Below are 22,323 nucleotides of genomic sequence, written 5' to 3'. Positions count from 1 at the left end.
ACTGGCTCCTCTGAGTCGACCGAAGTCAAGTCACAGGTCGAGGTGTGTCTGGAATGCCCTCTGTGTAACATTAACCATAAATCAAACAAATAATTACGTCAAATAAGAGATGATGGTGTTTTGGCACGCCAGGATAAGAAGGGCTCTGACGCAGGCTCACGTGGTGGTGCCACGGTTGTCCTGGTCACACATTTTACAACGCAAACACTCGCCTGAACTCTTGTTTTCTTGGTCCACAGACTTATTGTTTGCTGGGTGTGTGTGTGTGTGTGTGTGTGTGTGTGTGTCCACGTCTACAGCTGTTCACACCGTCGCTCTCACGCTTTACCGGACTGGAACGGAGACAGGGAGCCCCTCTGGGTTTTATTTATGACCCTCGAAAATGGTACTTTAAGTTGAAAATTATTATTTGTATAGAAAGGATGTTGATGATGGAGGAATGAGGATGTTTTTGTGTGGGCACTGAAACGCAACTTTCCAAAGCTGAAAGGAAATTGTTTTGATTTTTTTCCCCCGACATTAAATTGCCTTTATAATAAAAGTGTGAAGTTGAAATTGGAAAAAAACAGGATGTTCCAGAGCCAGGAGGAGGAGGAGGAGGAGGAGGAGGAGATTCTCTCGCTGTTTGCTTTGAGATTTCTCAACCAGTGGCCTCTTCAATAAAAAGTGACTGTGGTTTTTATGGCTGTTGACCTATTTCACAGGCGCTGCTCTGTGTGTAATGAGTGTAATGTTTCCCCTCAACATATTCATCACATGAAATCCCAGAACGTTTGTTCAGACTTAAAGGAAACATCACCCTGAAGACAAATTTTTTTTATTTTCCCATCAGTGTTCTCTTCACTTTCTTTTCCTCAATAAAAACACAGACCGCCTTTAACGTTTCACCTACTTTTAATCACTACACTTTCAACATTAATACATTAAAAAGAAGAAAAAAACTAAAGTGCTTTCATGAGAAGCATAGCGCTATGGCTTGATACTGCTGCATTGTGCAGAAACATGACAGGATATTATATATTTTTTTTCTTATTGTCAGCAAATACCACGAAAAGACCAAAACCAACAGTGAATGGATTTGATTAAAGAGTCTGATATCGTAGTGATGAAAGAGAATTATCACCTGAATCTGCAGCTCCTTTTCGGCTTCACCTAAAGAGTCAGATAGTTCCTTCAGGAGTTGTTGGAGGTGGAGACCAAAAACGGAGCTAAAACAGAGTTAATGTTTGACTTACTTAAACCATTCAGTTATTGCAGGTGAAAGTAATGTTTGCTGAATACAAGGCCTGGCTGTTCAAGGAAAAGATTTAAAAAAAGAAATTTAACTATCCATGACTCATTTTTAAAGATTTACGACTTCAGAAGGAACCGATGGGGTGAAGCTGAGATCTAGAAGCAGACTAACGTAGAGTTATTTTTAATTTGTTTATGGGTTGGTTGACAATAAGAGAAATATAGAATGGCTCCAGCTGCCTTATCCTTTAAGATGGGTCATAATTACAGACTGATAACATGACGTTTTTAATACAGTGAGTTCGGCTTTATGGTGACTTTCTCTTCTTGTAAACTTTCTATCCAGTTTTCCCCTCAAATATGGATGCGAGTTACAAAATACAGCATTATATACAGCTAAATTAGGCAAACACTATACAGGTTTTTTTTTTTTTAAAGAAAAAAAAATTGCCTACACAAAAAACATTTCCAGTGATTACACTTTGTTCGTAACCCCTATTTACAACTGAGCACCTGAACAGTGAGAAGTCTGGTACCTCCCTTCAAAGTACTTTAGCGGTTTACCGTCCGGTCCATCAGAGTGGACTCGGGTAGCGTCCCCGACTGTGCCCGGACCTGTGGCGGGAGCGTCACTTCCGTGGTGCGTAAACAAGTCGCAAAGAGAGGAGGTCTATGCAGCGCCCAGCTGGTACCACGCAGACACCACCTTCTCCGGGTGGGACATCGTGTCCTTCCACTGCTCCACCGCTTCTGGGACGGGGCTGTCGAATCCCAGCTGGACCTGCCAGAAACACGGTGGAGGCGGTTATTCCCTCTATCTCCAATCATCTGCTAAACCTCCTCTAAAGTCGCCTTAATGACATGTGCATGTGTGTTCAGAAGCAATAAAGCAGACTCATGCTGACCTTCTCTGGCCTTACTGGGTCTGGTAGTAGCTTAGCGGTTAGCTAATGTTAACACATTAGCAACTACAATGGAGAGTTTACTGACTGATTATTTCTACTTGTGCAACTGTTTTACTCCATTTAAGCTTCTCACAAAATAAAGGGAAAAGTAAGCCAATAATATGTAATAACCACTTGTTGCCACAGAGGTCGCTGTTCAGCAAAGGTAGCTTAGGCTGCAAATTTGACTTTTGGCAATATATATTGATATTAATGATGCAGCCAATACTTTGCACAGTTAATCAGTTTGCTTTAGAAGTACTTTCTCCATTCTGGGATGAAAAAAGGCCCTGAAACAGTTTGAGGATAATGAGATACTTTTGGGTGTGTTAGCAGCTCCTTAGACTAATAAAACTGGCATATGAACATACCAGATATGACATATTTAACATAAAAATACATAATTTCAGATATACTGAGTGGTTTTATTTATTTTACAGTTATTTTTAGGCTCTTAAGCCAACATGGACGCAAAGTCCTTTAAGTGATCAGGAAAAAAGTGGAAATTGGAACTTTTATATTTTGATAGAGATCATGTGACACACTATGATGAAAAGCTCACAACTACTAAATAGTCCTTGGGGTGAGATTGTTTTTGCCAGCTGTTTTGCTTTGGTCAACTTCCATCATATCAAGGAGGCCTAATCTGGGAAATCTTACAACAATCAATAAAAAGTATAAGTATTAAAATGAACTACGTCACATCTTCAGATCAACCCACCTGTCCGAGACACTGTTTCCTCCTGACGGAGGTCCGGCTGTAGAGTTTGACTGACAGCGAGCAGGCGTGGTCCAACGCGGCCAAGAGGAAGTGGAAGGTCTCTGACCACTTACACTGCCCCCCCGAGGCCTTCAGGATGCAGGTCTTCTTCTTCATCACCACCTGACCCGACTGGTGCATCTCCACTTTGACAAAAAACGCTTCACAGGCAGAAACAACAGTAGGTTACTCACATGCAGTTAAGCATTTCACGCTAGATTTAATTCCCGTGAGGGCTGCGTACCGTGGGTGAGCGGTGAGGAGGATTTTGGGAGGTTTTGGGCGGCGAGGACCTGGAGCTGGATGCGTCCGTTGACTGGCTGAAAGCAGGTGGTGAGATGCAGCTCAGAGTGGCACACCTGCAAGATAAACATTCAATTACAGCTTAGTAATTGGGCTATTTTCATGCTCATTGGTGTTTTTGGTTCATGGTCTTCCCCAGGAGAACCCTGATAGAGTGCTGCAAGCATGAATTCTGAAACCTGGTAATGAATCAGCATCTTTGCACCTCCGGTTCCCTCGTCTAGAAGTTCTTTTTTGTGTTTTTCTTTTGTTAAATGCCTGAAACAAGGTCCGCGGTATGGAAGTCCATTTCAACCACTGTCAGAAAAGAATCAAAAACCTTTTCAAAGTAATGAGAAACTTGCTGAAAATATTGACTCAGTATCTCAAAAATATTCACATGCTACACTAACTCATTATTTTTCGATATTAAGTCAATATTTTGAGAAAGTTTCTCATTATTTTAGGAAAGTTTCTCATTATTTTGTGATATTAAGTCAATAATTTGAGATACTAAGTCATTATTTTGAGAGTTTCTCAAAAATGATCTATTTTATTTCTGACAGTGGCAGAAATGGGCTTCCATACTGTGGTTATCACAAGTTTAGGAGATTTGAATGTTTTGTTCTATGACATAAAATATGTCTTTTTACATTTTGCGTGTCTTTGAAAGGCAGTTTATAATAAAATGTGATGACAAAGGTGTGTCGGGGGCATTAACCGTCAATACGCCGATACATCTGCCTTTACAGCCTTGTTGTCTGCATCACGTGACTGTGATGAAGTTCAGCATCAGCGGCGTTCATTTTATTATCTTGCTGAACAAAATGTGTGAAGTATCATTAACAAAAAAAATAATTTCTGCAATAATCCAAAATATTGTGAACGTGTTGAACATCAGCTGGTTAGCATCGTTCTCGTGAGCACCACGCTGACTCGGTCGCAGCCTCACAGAGTCGTGGACTTGTTCTTCCAATCATCGTAGACTTCCAGCTGCTCCTCTGATTCTCTTCAAAACCCAGCAGACACTTTTCTTGTTTTTCGAGACTTTCGACAAGTTCAGCCGTCTTGACCCTTAAGAGCCTCCACTGACTGACAGAGATTTGGACAATTTGTACTCTTTTGTGCCAAGCAGGTGGGTGAAATGACTCACTCAATCAAATCTGTCCGAATGATAATTCACTGTCGGAGTGCAGAAGTAGTTCACGCATCCAGTAATCAACAAAACCACTCTGCTGTTGCAATGGTTTGAGGTTTGACCTACTTTTCATGTCTTACATTTCCAGAATCTGCACTCTGGTTAATTCTCTGCAATAAAAGCATCTTTCCCAATTCCCCTCCATAATGAATCCCCCACCTTTTCTCTTTTTCATGTGGTTATGCAACAACATAAGTACGGTACATGCCAGTGGGCGACGGTGCATCACGGAGACAGTTTTATGAGGCTTGTTCTTACTGTGCACATACGAAGGGCTGATAAAAGACAGTAATAAGTAATAAAAGTCTGGGATATTTCCCACAATACATGTCTTCCTTCTCGGCCACAGCAGCTGGACAGCTGGTAAGACACGCTCAGCTAACCCCGCTGACTTTGGTGATACCTTTTTTTTTCTATTTTTATCTATTGGATGGATCGTCATGGCATTTGTTCTGGACAGTCACGTCCCCCTTCAGGATGAGTTCTAATCTCTTAACACTCTAATCGTTTGGTCAAACCCCCAGTTTCATCGGCTTCAGCACCACTTTGTGATTTGTGCTTATCAAATGTCACTATGCTAAAACGCTAAACCAAATTGATGAATCTTATGGAAGCATCAACATGTCAGCATTGTGCTTGTTAGCATGCTAACATTAGCATTCAACTCAAATATCACCAATATCAAAATAACCAATACAGATTATATTTTTGTTCTGAATGTATTAATAACAGATGAGGGTTTTCTTACAGATAAACACATGGAAATCACCTGAAGTATTTCTGACTTGGAGGTAAATAAGTAATAGGCTGATGATATTTTGCTAAACCGTGATAATGATGACCCTAATGTAAAGTCTAAGTTCCTGATCATCTTGCACGTGTGCTTGAACTGTCTTTGAAACACAGACAATGTGTTGGAAACACAAACCGGCCTGAAAGCCAAGAACCGAGAGAGCTGTGACTCACGGAGGATTTGGACGGAGCGTTGAGCTCCAGCCAGTGCTCCGTCTCCTCAGGGCCGAGCTGGCGCAGCGAGAGGACGCACTCGGCCACCGTGCGTTTCTTGGGGTTGTGCGTCTGCAGCCGCAGCACCAAAGCACTGCAGCGCAACTGCTGCAGGCGCAGCGTGAACACGAAGGTCTCCACGAAGGACACGTCCTACAGAGGTAGGAATCAGGAATAAGAAACCCATCTGGTGCAAATTATGCAACTGGAATTAAAAACGTGCAAAGGAAGGATCAGTCAGGGGTCGCAGCGTTACCTGGCGGTAGTCCTTGGCCGAGCTCTTGAAGTGTATCGGCTTGGGGAGGGTGATGATCCCTTTAAAGCCAATCTTTTGTTGTTCCACTCCTTCCGGAACAACGTTGAGGTCTGAACACTGATAACGAAGGAAGGAAAAAGGACCTTTTAGTCGAGGCAGGTCAAATCTATTTACAGGCCTCGGGGCTCTAAAGCAAACAGGTTTGGGACAAACAGTTCTGCTTTGTGGAAAAAGGACATAAATGCAAATACAAGAGAATCCAAAAGCCTGATATATCAATCTAATTCCTTTCGTTTTCAAACCAAACCAAAACTTTAAGCTATAATGACACCAATAACATATGCTTTATTTTGGACATAATGTCACACAACAAGGGCGTCTGTGGGACGGCCTTTGTCCACTCAAATGTCCCAAAGGAATGTTTCAATAGTTTAGTAGTGCTTCACTGATTAAAATAAACCTGATTTGAAACCAAAACCTGAATATCGGGACGGAAAGAGGTTCCCCATTGTTGGTGCCTTTTGCATACCGATCGCTGTTATACAGTTTCTTAAAAAACCACAACCTTTCCCTCCAGAGCGTCCGAGCCCGAGTTACTAGAGCATTGAGTGGACATACAGAAACCTGTGTTCTGGACTCACAGTGGGCCCTTTGAGGAAAACATGCAGAGGAGCACAATGGAGGGTATTGTAGCGTGTAACCTTACCTGGACCACGGTGATCCACACCTGCTCCAGAGCCTCCTGGTAGCTCACTTGGACGCACACCTTCCCCAAGTCCCGCTCGTCCCCGGACAGAGTGATGGAGTCTGAGACACAACAGGAACACGTTACTACAAACGCAGCTATATTAAGTTGTTGATGACGGACATTGATGGACTTTTAGATGCTTATGCACCAAATGAAATACATTTTTCTCATTTATTTCAGTTCTCGTTTGTGACTAATCCAACATAAATTGTGGAGGTTTTGCACAAAAAAAAACCCAGGATGGCTATAAATAGCTGTATTCTGCTTATCAATCCATGAAAAGCAGATTTTTGTTTAATTAATATAGGTGGAAGTTCATCATGGCAGTGCAAGGCTTTAAAAAGTAGCATATTTTGTTATATAATTAAAAGAAAAACCACTATCTCCACTATTGTGTTTTTTTTATTATCTCCTATTATGACAAAGCTGTTTCCTTCATGGAATAATACAACCTTTATGGAAGAAGGCTCATCTGTGAAGCGATTGCTGTGTATTAATGGGACTTAATAGAAAGTTTGAGAGGGGAAATGTTTGTAGGTGGAGAGGAATCTGTGTTTTAGTTACCCAGGCTGCTTTCTATGGAGCCGATGACGGAGGACGTGCTGCTGAGGCCGCTGGAGGTGGAGTCGAAGCGCTGCAGGTGAAGCCAAACACACAGAGACTTTATTACGTAACAACAGGAAGAGTCTGCAGCATCGCGAGCAGCTTCGTGAGGCGGTACGTGAGCTACATTTTCAGGATTTAACATCGATGTGTCTCCATTTGCACCATTCTGTATTTTGGCGTAGGTTTTTTCTTTTGTACATATTTTTATACCTTTAATTTTTTGTATATATTTTTATTCTTTTCATTTTTTTGTATATATTTGTATTCTTTTCTATCGTATTTCTATTTGAGGTCACTGTGATGAGGAAAACTGCAAAATGCGAATTTCAGTGTGAACGTTCTACTGTGTGTGTCTTGAATCTTGCACATGCTATTTGATTCCTCTCTCACCATTGACTACCTCACATACTTTTTTCCCAAATAAGGTCTCATGGCGGTCCACAAGAAGGGGGCGGGACTTAGCACCTCTATTCTCTATTCGTCCATTTTTTAACAACAAATCTATCCAAGTAGTTGTTGACATATTTGTGTTTGGACAAAAAAACAAAAATCACTTCCACATTCTCTGGATTCCTCCTTAAATCCATCACAACTTTGAAAGACGCCGCCTTCTCCACCGGGACCTTCTTAATCCACGTCTAAATTCTGGAAACCCAGTGTTGCTTGTTAACTGTTAGATCCTTTCCAAGGTGCTGTGCCTCTCATGCTTTCACTCCTAAATACTGTTTGCTCATGATGGTGCCAAACTAAACATTTGGGGCTAATTTAACTGTTGTTCAATGCCCTTGATGAGGACATCAACAGAAAGGTGACTAGAAATGTATCCGTTCACAACGAGCAAAACAGTCAGTGTGTTACTTTAATGATATATTATAATGTATATCAAGGTTTTTGATTGACTGTTTGCAGCTCGGCCTCGATTATAAGAAGCATTCGCCTCCGTTTCCTTTACAGAACAAAGAAATACGCCCCGACATGCTCATTGTTTCCCTCATTGTCTCACTGATCAAATAGCACTTAGTCCCAGACAATCAATGGATGAGTCATACGTCGCAAACACAGATGTGTTCAGGGACAACTGGAGGAATGAGTGCCGAATCACTCATTTTAAATACATTTCAGATCAATTTCAGAATGACTCATCATTCACTTTCTGTAATAAATAAATAAATAAATACAGGACCTCTGGGACTGGTTGTGAAGTTATAAAGCAAGTAATATGGAGGCCCAAATGGGGGCATACGCAATAAAAAACACAGATAAATATTTAAATGAGATTCCTCCTGATTATGAAGTTACATAAAATAAATTAAAAGATTGAATCAAAAGACATATAATGGCATTATATTTCACTGAAATGTTGAACTATTCCTATGTATTCCCTCACTTTGGGGGCTCAATACTTTTATAATATGTTATTTTATGAAAAGCTGCACAATGTTTTTGTTTTATCAGTAAAGATGAAGCATTTTTCAACACCGTTAAATGTAGTTTGTGAGCCCGACCCCTCACTTTGAACCCACATACCAGCCTGTGAGGCTTGTTTGCTGTTTCACTGTAAGGAAAGTGGAAACTCCAACACATATTGAGTCAGGGTTTGATACGTCTGTGTGAACACAGATTAGATAGAGAACAAGTCTCACCTGCATGTGAATCTGAGGGTTGGACAGATCAAACATGGAGCTGCTGAGTCGCTGCTCGCCGGCCGGCTTCAGAGTCCAACCTGGAGGCCAAACACGAGTCCACATTAATGAATCTGGGATCAGTTACTAATTCTTATCCCTTCAGCTGTGACACTTTTCTTTCTACAACTGCAGACAACATGTAAAGACAAGGAGTTTTCCGATGCTCAGCTACCTGGACTTTGAGGACTGGCGTCTCGGTTCTTCAGCGTGTCCCGGCGGGTCGACCCGGGCGAGATGTACTCGGCCAGCTGACCCTGGTGGAAGCCGGACTCGGGGCTGTAGGTGAAGTGGCCGGAGCCCAGCAGCTCCGCTTTCCTTTCTACGTACGTGGACCGGGCCGAGCCTGCAGACGGGTACGCAGGGGCCAAAGGTCAACGCGCTTCCACCCTCCGGAAACCAAATCAGTCTTTTGACTGCAGCCATTCATTCAGAAACAGGACATCCTGGTGCTTGTGTAATCAAAACGTCAGGTCGTACCTCGTGACCTCTGAGCCCATTTTAATGAAACTGAGGCGTTATTGCACTTGGCTCCGCGAGGAAGGTGGAAAAAATGTGTCATGGAGGTGAAAATTTAGCGTAATTTTGCATAATTTCACAATAAAAGCAATATTTTCCTCTATAACTCACCGGAGAAGCAAATAAAAACATATCTTTAAACATATCTTATATATATATATATATATAAGATATGTTTAAAGATATGTGGCTTATTATTGTTATAAATATATAACAATAATAAGCCACTTTCAACCATTTGATTGAGCAGATATGGACCAAGAAGTTCTCAGGTTCTTCGATATGAACTTTAACCCTAAAGCTGGTCTGACTAGTAAACGTATTCTCACCCATGATGGACCGTACGCAACAATAAAGAATCAAACACGCAAACGTGAGACAAACGCATCACAATTTCCTGAAACTAAGGTCAGCAGTGTGTACCATGTTGTGTATCCAGTGTGGTTATGAGACGACGTGATGATGGGACTGGCATTATTTAAACAACCCAACCTTTAAGTCAACACAAACATCTAAGACAGGTTTCCACCACATATAGCAGTTCCTCAGGGTATGATGGTGAGATCAAGTTTTAACCCCGAGGGGGACCACCTGGTGTTTTTTGGGGTGGGTACGTACTCTGCGGCCCCGGCGATAAGTTGGGGTATCGGCCGCCTCTGGGTTGGATGTAGGAAGCCTTGAAGGTCGGCAGGACAAACGGCACCTCCCTGCCGTCTGGAGGCAGCTTGGACAGGAGGTAGTCCTCCGTGACCGCCTTTCTCCCGTCACCCGGCTCCCATCCCAACGCCTTGGTGGGGGGCATCTTCAGCGTGATCACTTGGAAAAAGAAGGAAAACGCACACAATGAGAAACACAAAAGGTGATTTGGCGTCTGCAGCTTTGGTAGGGCAGCAGGTTTACCTTGGGTCTCCGGCTCCCTCCTGCTCCTCCTCTTCATGTACTTCTTGCAGCAGTCTTTGAAGCACTCCATGGCTGCAGCTGGAAGTCCAACACTGAAACAGCAGCTGACACGGTAAACAGAGATACCGGCAGGATCGCCACAGACCTTTCTAGGGATCTAATCAGGAGGTGATAACGCTCCAAACGCCAACATTTGTTATGGAGCCTCCAAACTTGGCAACAATCCATAGAAGTCACTCTTTTATTATAAAGCAAGTTCTGCAAAAATCCATAATTTGATATAACCCCTAAATGTGGTAAAATGCCCCCCTCTCTCCCTATTGGTTTGCAAGTGTGTTCTTTGATCTAATCCCAAATGTTGCTTTATTGCAACCCCATTGCACAAATCTGGTCCCCCCAAAATGTGCTGATGCATTCCTCAAATATGCAAATGTGCAAAACTTAGTTTTGACATATTATAGTTGTAAAGTGTGTTATGGTTCCCATGAACCCCACAGTTTGTGATTTGATTCACCCAAACGCCTAAAAATCCTCCCGATCTGGCGTAGTGACAGCAACAGTGTGTTCATTATTATAATATATATAATACAATCCCTTAAAATCACAGTAACCAGCAAGTTTAAATCTGAGAGAGATCTGAGCAAACAAACTGAATGAGTTTAAATGACTTCATTTCCTCACAACCAAATGTAATCAAGTCAAACAAACTCTGCTTTGAAGGAATCTGAGAAGCTGCGACTTCAAACGCAAATGCAGATGTTTAGATGTTGTTAGAATAAAAGCAGTGAAAGTGGAAACTTACCGGTGTTTGATGGAGGAGGAAGTTCAGTCTCTCAGGCCGACGGAGGCGAAATACCGACGAGCTCAGGTTTATGGTGCTCTTCACTTACAGCTCTCTCTCTCTCTCTCACACTCCCGCTCCCTCCCTCCCCTCTCTCTCTCTCTCTGCCATTGTGTGCTCGCTCTTCCTTCCCAGCCATGAGAGCACCAGTTCTGTGTTGTTTGCCCCACTAACCGTCACCGTTTATTTTCCTCCTCCTCCTCAGTCGGTATCAAACCACTGTCTACGTCATCCGGGTCCCTCCACACACCGACTGGACTCACTTTTATTCTATTGTCAAAATGTAAATAATCCCAAGTATCAATATCGTGCTCCCCCATTGGGAAAATGAGTTGATATAATCCCCTAATATTGTAGTTTTTATATGGTTCCAAAATGTTTTAGTTTGACCCAAATTAACCCTAACCCTAACCCAAAAGATTACCAAAACTAGAACGTGATAGCTTGCCCCTCAAATGTGGTCCAGTCCCACCCAAATATATTGTTTTCATTCTGTAATACCACTACAATAAAAGGAATTCCTAAAGATGTTTTGGATTAAGAAAAGTTATTAAGATTAAAAGTGTTGAAATAACCCCAAAATATTTATCTCAAATTCCCAAAACTGGCCGTTTTAATCACAACATTTGTGACTGTTCCCACAAAGTTGTCCCCAACATTACAAATAACCTCTTAATCTGTTATAATCCCCTCAAAATCTGATAATTGGTATAATCCCAGCTCCCCTACAGTCAAACATTTCCCCCCCCTAATCTCATATCATCCTCAAACACCCCGAAACTGTGTCCCCTACATTTGTGATTAATAATCCATCATAATCCCGAATGAAGGTGGACTCTGAGGGCTTCAGGGGCCGTCTCACGCCAGGGACATTTGTGTGGTGAAGACATTTATTGTTCTTAAAAAGAAACGGTGATCAATAATTCAGTTAATGACTGGCTGTTACATCATTTCAAATATTGCAACAGGAAATAAACAATTACACGTTCAGCTCAGATAAACCGTCGCGTATAAAAGAAACTTCTAAAACAAACTCAACGTTGCGATGGCACCCGAGACGCGAGGATGGCTCTTTGAATTTAGGCGGATAAAAGTCACTTTCACAGCTTATCTGAGGGCGATGAAGATTCACAGACAACTGTGGGAAAGTCGTGATGAAAACACATTGCGTATAAGTCTATTTTCTAAATAAATTGTACATCATAAATATCCCTCTGTGTGGAGAAGAAGTCCACATCGCAGCCATAAAAGGTCAGCGTCCATTAAAGCCGGGGTGGGGATGCTTTCCCATCAGCTGATCCTGGCTCAGTCTTTATCGGACGTGTCTTTAGTGAGGATGACATAATGATTTTATAAACAACAAAAGGAAAAGAAGGGTGACGAGCCGTCTCAAACAGAAGTGACTCGTCTGCTCAGAACGGGTGCTCGGAGATGAACACCGTCAGGCGGATGATGGAGCTGCCTCGGAAGTTGATGACGTTGTTCACCGTGACCATCTCCAGGTCCAGCACCAGCTCTCGGGGGCCTCTGATTGGCCGAGACAAGACGAGCGTGGCGCTCACGTTGCTGGTTTGCTGAAGAATTAAAAAAAGGAGACAGAAGAGGAGGAACGTGAGGAATGAAGCGACAGGAAACGCTGCACAGACGGAGCGACTCCAACACTCGTTTGTGTTCAGAAAGTGAGAGCGAGGCTCGTTTGAACGACGACACCTGAAGGCAACATGAGAAAGACCTAGAGATAGTCTCTCAAGTTAGAAATCCTCCCATAAAAAAGTATAACTAACATTCACAAACACATGAAACACACTTATTGCTCCATCTACTGGACAAGATCAGGTCTTACATCTTTTCCCACTTCTTTACCAGCGCCACCTATGTGTTTAGTTGCTGTATAGCAGATATTTTGGCTTTTTATAGAAGTAGTTACTACTTTTTTGAAATGTTTTATCATTCACACTCGCTTTTCCTGCATGGTTTCTGTGGAAACGGCCTGTTGGTATGTCAACAAATGATATTAGAGCTGAAGATGTTACAGAACACTTATTTCATATTGTATTGGTGCTTCTTAGAAACCTTTATATAATATTAACATATTTTGCATTTTAATGTGAGCTTTTTTTTTTAACTCTAATACAAACAAACTCTAAGTTGTTTAGGGATTAAACATTTTAAAAAGAGCAAAATATTTTACAGTGTCCCCAAAATCATTAATTTTGGCATTGCATACCCAAAATTTGTCATTTTGTAAACCAAATTGTAGGTGGCGCTGTTTACTTAGTCTGTTAATCTAGCACGTGTTTGCTGCTCTCATAAAACCCGATTAAATCTGTTTTATTCAAGGCTGAGGATCTGCTTAAAACAGCAAATGGAAATGTCTATTCCACGATATAATATGCTCTGCTGCTGCCGTGTGAAGCACTCACCCTCATGTAAAACTCTCGGCCCTCGTTGCCCGACTTTATCTGGAAGATGTAGAAGGCGCCGGGGTAGCGCGTGGTGGCCTGCATCTGGAAGATGTCTGCAGGCACACTGCGCCCCGACGACAAGTCCATGTGTCGGTACAGAATAGTGAAGGGTTTGTCCCTGCAGGCAGGGTTCTCAGCTGAACACATGCACTGGCTGCAGAGGACACACACACACACACACACACACACACACACACACACATTAATACATGCATGCAATGTGGTGTTAGCAGTGAACGTGACTGTGAGAAACACTCACTTGTCACTGACTTCGATGTACGGAGAGTGACACTGTAAAGGGTCCAGGCATGTGTTGCCTCCCTGGAAATTGAAACATACTTGTGCTGTTGTACAGGTGTTGTTACCAGTGTCACATTCATTGATATCTTCAAAATCAAACACACAACAACCAGAGTCAGTTAAAACATCATCATCATCATCATCATCATCATCATCATCATCATCATCATCATCATCATCACAGAAACAACATTTAAAAAGCATCAGTACAGGTAGTATGATAAGAATACATGAGCTGCTGGTTTAAATGTTTGCTTAAAGCCATTAAGTATCTTTAGTGGAGCGTTGCAGGTGCAGATGGGACATTTTTCACCAAATAAAAACCTCAAATACACATTTTAGGTGACAGATAAGAAATATTTCTGAGCAAAATGCATTGAATTTAAACAGGTTTAAATCACATTACACACAAAAAGTCCCGATTAGAAAAAAACACATCACACAAGAGAGAATTCACAGTAATTTCCGTTCATATTTGCATGTTAACCGACTTAAAAATGAAGATTCATTCAGTCGTGTCATCGTCTTCTGTGCTTTACCTTCACAGCTCCTGCCGTCCTCGAAGACATAATATCCCGGCGGACAGACGCAGGAGAACGAGCCGGGAGTGTTCACGCATGTGTGCTGGCACAGAAACTCAGAGAAGCTGCACTCATCCAGGTCTACGGGCGGATTAAAACATTTCAAAAAGGATTAATATTGAAACTATTTGTTTGGCCTCACAGCAACGAGGTCTGTGCTCTTCCTCCAGCTCTCCTCCAGTCATAGACATGCAGGTTTGAATGTGAATGACTAGTCTACTTCATGTAAAATGCTGCTTCAGAGGCTTTTCCACTCTCACCAGAATACAGTTCTCTGAAAAAACAATACTTATTGTGATCATATCTAAAGATATTGAACATTGTGCAAAAATATCAGCAGCTTCAGGACAAAATCATCCGTCAGACTTTGGTTCTAAACTACATTTTGTGCCTGTTTTGTAGATGAACTGTCTTCAGAATGGACGTTACACAACAAGAAACACATGGAGGTTGTTATTTATGGGCTCTCTGAACTCATAAAGTTTGACCCCCCTGGCTGAGGATTATGTATTATGCACGTATATGTGGGTAAAATGTTCAGTTTTAATCTAAACAGGATGTCAAACATCATTAAAATACAAAAACCACAACCAGCCCGTCTCACCGATGCAGGAAGTCCCGTCGGACGCCAGCTCGAATCCCTCGTCACAGTTACACATGAAGGATCCGTAGGTGTTGAAGCAGCCGTGACTGCACGGCTCGTCTTCACACTCGTCCACGTCTGCAGGAGCACCCAGATGTTTAACACAACGCTGGAGACGTGTGTGTGTGTGTGTGTGTGTGTGTGTGTGTGTGTGTGTGTGTGTGTGTGTGTGTGTGTGTGTGTGTGTGTGTGTGTGTGTGTGTGTGTGTGTGTGTGTGTGTGTGTGTGTGTGTGTGTGTGTGTACCTTGGCAGGTCCGGCCTTCGGGGTTGAGGATGAAGCCGGGGTTACAGGAGCAGGAGTAAGAGCCGGGGACGTTGGCACACAGCTGTTGGCAGTAACCATAGCGACATTCATCAATATCTGGTCAAAAAGAAAGAAACAAAACTGGTTATGAATCATAATACACACACACACACACACACACACTGTAGGTCTGTTTACTGTGATGAATAACATGCAGGGGGCGCTGTTGTTCAAGAGATCTGAAGCTGTCAGATGTCGGTATGACAGTTTGTAAATGAAGACTAGAGGCAGCTTCTCTTTCCCTCATTAGGAGACTAACATGTAACATGTGACATGTAACATGTGACATGAGACATGTGACAGTCTAACATGTAACAGTCTAACATGTAACATGTAACAGTCTAACATGTAACATGTAACAGTCTAACATGTAACATGTAACATGTAACAGTCTAACATGTGACATGTGACATGTAACAGTCTAACATGTGACATGTGACATGTACAAAACACGTTTATTTACAAAACCCCGGGTGGATTCCTGATCAGTTTTAGGTCGTCTTCAGCTACACAATGTCACCTAAAGAGACACGTACCAACCATCATAAGAACTACAAAGAGACAGAAAACTACAAATACACTCAAATTGACCACAAATAGATGCAAAATGTCTGAAAGACACAAAAGAATTACAAAGAGACACAAAACAACTACGAGATTCAAATATACCACCAAGAGACTAAAAAACCACAGACAAATTGACCCCAAAGAGACTCAAAAAACTACAAATTAACCACAAAGAGACTCAAAACTATAAAAATAATCAAAATGACCACAGACAAACATAAAATGACTACAAAGAGACGAGAAACGGATGAGAAACTTAAAGCGCTACGACTACAAACAGACACAAAACAACACCAACGAGTCTAAGCTACTAAAGTGTGTGTGTTGGTCTATCAGAGATAAACTGACTGGTATACTTTTCTAACCACCATCACCAGTGTGAGGATGATTTCGGCGGCGGGCGCTGGCGTTCACTCACCCTGACACTGGGAGCCGATGAGCCAGTAGCCCTCGGTGCAGGAGCAGGTGTAGCCCCCTGCCGTGTTGATGCACACCTGGGTGGGGTTACAGTGGTGGGAGTTGGTCTCACATTCATCGATGTCTGGAACAGAGAAGCAGCAGCACAGAGAGGACATTATCAATAGTGTGTGGTATAAAAACCCTGTTGATGAGTGTAAGGAAGGAGGAAGGTGGATACATAGATTATTCATCCTAGAGGGAATAAACACTTCATCAGCTGTTCAATCACAAATAAATACAGAAATGCAATAAAAAAAAATACAATCCTGCCTGTAAATAATCTGTATTATGATTAGAAATGATGGTTACATTGTGGAAACTTCCCAAATAGTGATTTAGCACATTAGTTAACACATTACTGTATTTTCTATGATTCTGTATGATTATATTAGATTGCATACATGATTTTAATGACATTTTCTACAGGAGTTATATGAAAGAATGTTATATAGGATGTAATAAACAAGAGATTTCTTATGGTGGGGCATGTATAATTATTTTATGATGGAGTGGAGGCTAAAAGCACATTCCATGTAGGAGGTCTGCTTTCTTTTTGCTTGATCACTTTATTTGGTTTTACTCATAAAATAAAAATGTACAAGTCAGAAAAGCTACACAGACTCCTGCTTGTAACTGCAGTTTCTGAGGGTTGCATGCCTTGCTCAAAGGCCGGTCCACCAGACTGCTGGCACTCACATTTTCACCACCCTGTGTTTTTCTTTTTTTTTTAAACAAACCTCTCAACACAACAGTTAACATTTCAATACAGCATCAATTTACACTTCTTGTTTTTCTTCCCCTGCAGATTTCTCCGATTACAAACTGAATTCCTGGAGACACACACACACACACACACACACACACACACACACACACACACACACACACACACACACACACACACACACACACACACACACACACACACACACACACACACACACACACACACAATAACAGCCATATTTCCTTATGAGGATATGACAAATCACGAATTCCGATCTCTGTTTATGGTTCTCATGAAGTCACCGATCTGTAGAAACCCAGCGGGGGGAAGAAGTGGGTGGGAGCGTTTTCATGTTTGAACAGGCGATAACGTCTGTCGGTGGGACCGTTGCCCTTTGTGCCAACTTGGACCGCCGGACCTCCACGGGGGCGGAGGAGGCCCGGAGCGCTCGGCCTCGAGCCAACATCTATAACCCCCCTCCCCCGACACCTGCTTGCAGTTACCAGTCCAAACCTCTCTGAATGGTCCTCATCTGCCCCCCATGTGTGGCCTCGCTGCAGGAGCATTTCAGTTCAGCTCCTTATATAGACCGGTACAAGAAACTGCCCATGAGCTGTTTTTTGGGGAGGGGGTCTTCAGGGGAGACGAGACTCCCGGGATCAGTTTGAAATGTCAGACATATGAAGATTGTACACAAAGAATCCCCCAGAGGGTTTTAGTGCCATGTCCTCTGGCTTTACAGAGATGACCGTGTTCATCGTCTGCTTTAAAAAACACCGAGTGAGCTCATGAGCAAGATGTTTTTCTGAAGCCACAGAAACGCGTGTAATCGTTCAACTCGAGTAAATACATGAAAAATCCCCGAAAAGCTGGAGTTACGAGTGGAAATGTAAGAGAAGAGTCCCTGAACCCTGGAGGCGTCGTTAGACAGAAAACGAGGGAATCCATCTCCTGCTTAACGAATCCCATCGCCCCAAATGACAAAAACACACCGTCCCAACTGCCATCATGTTACATCCATTTCATTGGCTCTCCACAGACCACTGATGTCTTCCCCCCTGTTTTTATCCACCAACCTCACTGCGAATACTTGTCCGTTCAGCGTCTTTATGCTAAGCTAACTTCTTATGGCTGTATCTTCATATTTGCTGGATCACTCTGATCATCTAAAGCTTGGCAAGAAAGCAACATTTCCCTTCTCATTGCTAAATTTGACTGTCAACACTTTGGGGAAGAGCCTTTCCTGTTTCAACGGGGGCGACCTGGAAATGAGTGAACATTTCTGCACTTCCCTCCTTTTTTGTTGTTGAATGGTTAAATGCCTGAAATGAACTCTGTGGTTCATGCATCTTTCAAAAGGCGACGCAAAATATATCTAAAAAGTGAAGATTATCTTGCTGAAGAGTTTATTTTCTGCAATCGTCTGAAATCCAAATGAAACGTCCCTGAGCGCCAACTTCTGGGGTCAAAGATACGTCCCTGAACTAACCGTTACCCGCGTGGTTTGAGTGGAAGAACTTGACTGGTCTACACAGACCTCCAACACCTCTTAATGGGGACTGCAGGCCAGACCTTGTCAGCCAATACGAGATGATTGGGAGCAGATTCCTGCAGCCAGACTCTGGAATTGGAATGTGATGCAGAACAATCAGGGCTCCGTGCAGAGTACCTGCTTGGCTACAAACCACGAGGAACAGATCAATAAGACTATAAAACTTGTAAAAAGGCCTTCATAGGATCTGACCTCGGAAAAGCAAAACCCAACAAACCCAACAAACCCACAAACGCCCGACCGGACCCATTGTTCTCCCAGACCGGAGCCGTTGGTGACATTGATGGAGTGTTCGGCCACTAACTCAAAGACAAAGCCATGTTTGTTGCCGGTTCAGACGGGAAGTCACAGTCAGTCTGCATCAATCAACCAGCCAATTACATCACACACACACACACACACATCCAGCGGGGCTCCGGGGGTGTTGAGGAACAGGCGAGGCGAATGACCCCCACACAGGCATGTCTGTTCTCCAAAGCGCAGGTTTCGGCAACACATGACCTCATCCCTGGCTCGGCGGCGGCGTAGTTTACCCAAACAAGGCTGCGAGCCGATTCTCCCCTACCGAGAGAAACACTCCGTATTTGTGCATGAGCTAAACTCCAACACAGAACTGTATATATACGTATGTGTTCCACTCATTACGGGGTCGCGGCGGATTAATGCAATCCACCCCAAATGGGAATTCAACAGCTCGTCCTGGTTTGACACGGGGGGGATATAATGAGATCAGATGTATTTAAGACAGCTAGAGGAGGGGGTGGAGGGTGTTTATCTGCTGGGATCTCTTGTGGTTGTGAAATCCAACAGAATCAATCAGAAAGGAGCTGAAGGCCCCTCTGCTCCGGACAGACATGACGCCGCACCGAGCATCACACACACACACACAACATCTGTCCCTTTGATCTGCCGACGGACTCCCCCCGGAGGTCCACCATAATCTCCGATTCAAGCCGAATTTCTGGCCTCTAAGCTGGTTTTCCTCTCGAGGTTTCAGTTTCACTCTGACAAACAGCAGAAGGTGGCAGATGTTTCTCCAAAAACATTCAACGTCTTTGAGCAAAGGGGACGAGAAACATCTGCACTCGAGCATCTCTGTCAGGTAAATTATGCATCCTTGAGGCGTGACGCAGGAGTTGGAAGTGGTTGCGGCATGGATTTAATGAAAGCCACCACATTGGCTCTGATCGGTGTAACATCTTGAAATCTGAGACGGACAAACTCTGGGCTAATATCCATCAGTTACAGCTTTTACATGTTTAGATAGCATGAAAAATCACACTTTCATCACAAAAAAAGTGGAAAAATGAGACAAAAGGCTTGGACAATTAACAGCATCAGCGTGTAACTATGGTAACCGAAGCAACGTCATCCCAACTGTTGGTTTTTAGTCTTAGTTTTGCTGGAATAAAAGTAATCAAATTGAGTTTTTCTTTATTTTTCTGTAACTTCCAGAAATAGTCATATTTATCCATGCTGGCTCAGAGGCCATGTTTACCGTAATAACTATAGGAGCAAGGATGTTCTGGAGTTTTTCTCTTGGAGTATAACCTCTCCCCGCCTCCATAATTATTATTATTTTCATCCTTTGGCTCTAATATGCCGTCGTGGACACTCCGAGAAGAAATTCAGACACAAACGGATTAAGGTGTTCTGCTCTCGCTCGGCTCTGCAACCTCTGTGGTCGAAGCCCAACGAACTGACTTCAGGCTCGTCGGCAGCTTCCGCCGTCCGTGATGTTTGGGATCACGACCCACTGTGAATCACTCAACAAGGGTTTTCATGTCTGGAATAAACACACAACTCAAAACAATGAGCAGCCGGGGGAAGACATGAGGACGTTTGACAAATAGTGGTTCCTCCCCCTTTTTAGGTCTCAAAGGCAAGAAAAGGGAAAATGGAAAGTACATTTATCTGACAGCTGGAATAATTTCTTACTTTACAGATAAAGATTTTTGCACTAAAAATGTGATAAGCTCATAAAACACAACACAGCTGGGACCCTTTGGAACGGCGGACAACTCATGTGAAACGTGTCAGAGATGCAGTTCTACCCTCAGCTGGTTTTCATTTAAACCGTTTCATTTTATTTCTTTGCTGCTCCATTAACCATGTTGTGACCCGTTAAATATAACATTTTATGACCTACAGGAGAGGGCCCTCCCCTGGGTTAAACTACCAACATTATCACACATTTATGCATCAATATCAACTATTAAATAACGTCACACATGTAATTTAAGAGTCAGGTAGGCACGGGACGATATGGGAAAGTCACGTTATGATTATCCTGGTTGAAATGATTGTTTTTCAGGATATTATCCCGATAAAACATGTTGAAAACGATTTAATAAGATGATCATGAATCATAAGTTTCCCTGGATAAATAAAGGATTAGTAAATAGGCTCTATTTTCCAGCTTTTTCAAGTCACTCATGATTATATTTACAATTATCCCGATAATGGAAATTCACCACGATGAATTGTGAGTGGTTTTTAAAAAAAATTTTAATCAGGATGCAGAATCCTCGTCCCATCCAAGGCCACAGGTGTCACTTTTCACTGAAACAAGTACTTTGAATCTTCAAGTACATTAAGCTGGAAATACTTCTGTACTTTTACATAAGTAGGATTTTGAATGCATGACGTATTTGTATATTGTTGAATTACTGACAGTCAGTAAATCTTCCACAGCTGAATGTGTGCAGACGTCAACTCACCATTACAGGTGCCGTCCTCTGCAGGCGTATATCCCAGGATGCACTGCGCCGTGGCCCTCACTCTGGGGTAGCTGGGCTCCACGGCTCTCCCGGCGGCCGAGAGGCCCGGGTCCACAAAGCCAGCCGACGTGTCCGGGTACTGCGGCTCCGGCAGGGCCGGGACCTCCGGTATGTACGGCTGGTTGTACAAGGTCCTCGGCATGCACAGGTAGCCCCCGTTCTGGTTCACGCAGCGCATGTCTCCCCGGCACACATCTGGCAGGGTCCGGCACTCGTCCACATCTGGAACACAGCGGACGCACTGATGAAGCTGAACATCTGGAGGCTCGGGGGTCCATTTCACTTGTTCTCACTTAAAATCTAAAGTGACGTGTTGGCGATGTAACGTTTCACAACATGAGGGGAGGTCACGTGACTCACCTATACACTGTCTCGCCCTGCGGTCATAAGCGAAACCTTCCGTGCAGGTCTGTGGAGATTGGATGGAGGAGAAAGGACTTTAATGTGATGATGGATACGTCACATCCTGCTCTGATTTACCGAGGCGTTAAAGCCAGTGACCGTGCGGACCATGACCATGATCATGACCATGACCATGGTCTAAAATGAATGGGGACACTATAGCAGGAAGGTGCTGCTGTGTTACCTGTCCGTGTCCAGGCTGGATACAAAGCAGGATGAACACCAGAGCTGCCAACATCCTGCGAAGAGGGCAGTTTAACGTGTTTGTCAGACAAGTTTCGTTACGTATTCATTCAGAAACACAACCAATCCGTTACGCAAAGAAATAACAGCAGATTACTGACCTTGCGGAGGAGTAAAACCTGAAGCCACGTATATCAAAAAGCATGGTTAATGCTTGCTGGTCGCTGGAAGAGAAAAGATTTAGACGACCCCGTAAATTCTCCCCCAAATCCCCCTCGCCACCCCCCCAACTCTATGCGCCTTTACGCGAACGCCGACACCAGGTTCTCATCCAAGCAGCCGTCTGGTGGAGCTCGAGCTTCGGCACATCGACGACCAACGTTCC

At 43.1% G+C, this 22,323-nt stretch overlaps 2 protein-coding genes across 2 annotated transcripts; both read right to left on the bottom strand.

The window, feature by feature from the left end:
• Positions 1 to 1,019: 1,019 nt before the first annotated feature.
• On the bottom strand, positions 1,020 to 11,054 carry tc2n (tandem C2 domains, nuclear). Its single transcript, XM_084012857.1, has 12 exons — positions 10,936 to 11,054; positions 10,134 to 10,225; positions 9,852 to 10,049; positions 8,890 to 9,060; positions 8,676 to 8,755; positions 6,991 to 7,060; positions 6,385 to 6,485; positions 5,679 to 5,795; positions 5,384 to 5,575; positions 3,182 to 3,296; positions 2,899 to 3,098; positions 1,020 to 2,014 (listed from the first exon to the last, which is right to left on the bottom strand). The coding sequence occupies exons 2-12, from the start codon at positions 10,201 to 10,203 to the stop codon at positions 1,904 to 1,906; spliced, it is 1,425 nt and encodes a 474-aa protein (XP_083868983.1). The 5' UTR covers positions 10,204 to 10,225; positions 10,936 to 11,054; the 3' UTR covers positions 1,020 to 1,903.
• Positions 11,055 to 11,819: 765 nt separating this feature from the next.
• fbln5 (fibulin 5) lies at positions 11,820 to 22,228 on the bottom strand. The gene is made up of 11 exons (XM_084012858.1): positions 22,100 to 22,228; positions 21,940 to 21,994; positions 21,714 to 21,762; positions 21,294 to 21,575; positions 16,254 to 16,376; positions 15,209 to 15,325; positions 14,925 to 15,041; positions 14,279 to 14,401; positions 13,699 to 13,825; positions 13,398 to 13,593; positions 11,820 to 12,548 (listed from the first exon to the last, which is right to left on the bottom strand). Exons 1-11 carry the CDS (start codon positions 22,141 to 22,143, stop codon positions 12,387 to 12,389), a joined length of 1,395 nt encoding a protein of 464 aa, XP_083868984.1. The 5' UTR covers positions 22,144 to 22,228; the 3' UTR covers positions 11,820 to 12,386.
• Between the last annotated feature and the right edge of the window lie 95 nt (positions 22,229 to 22,323).

The sequence above is a fragment of the Eutrigla gurnardus genome, assembly GCF_963514095.1.
Source record: "Eutrigla gurnardus genome assembly, chromosome: 7".
Lineage (NCBI taxonomy): Eukaryota > Metazoa > Chordata > Actinopteri > Perciformes > Triglidae > Eutrigla > Eutrigla gurnardus.
The sequence above is the reverse complement of the archived record's forward strand: the minus strand, read 5'-3'. Positions and strand labels throughout refer to the sequence as shown.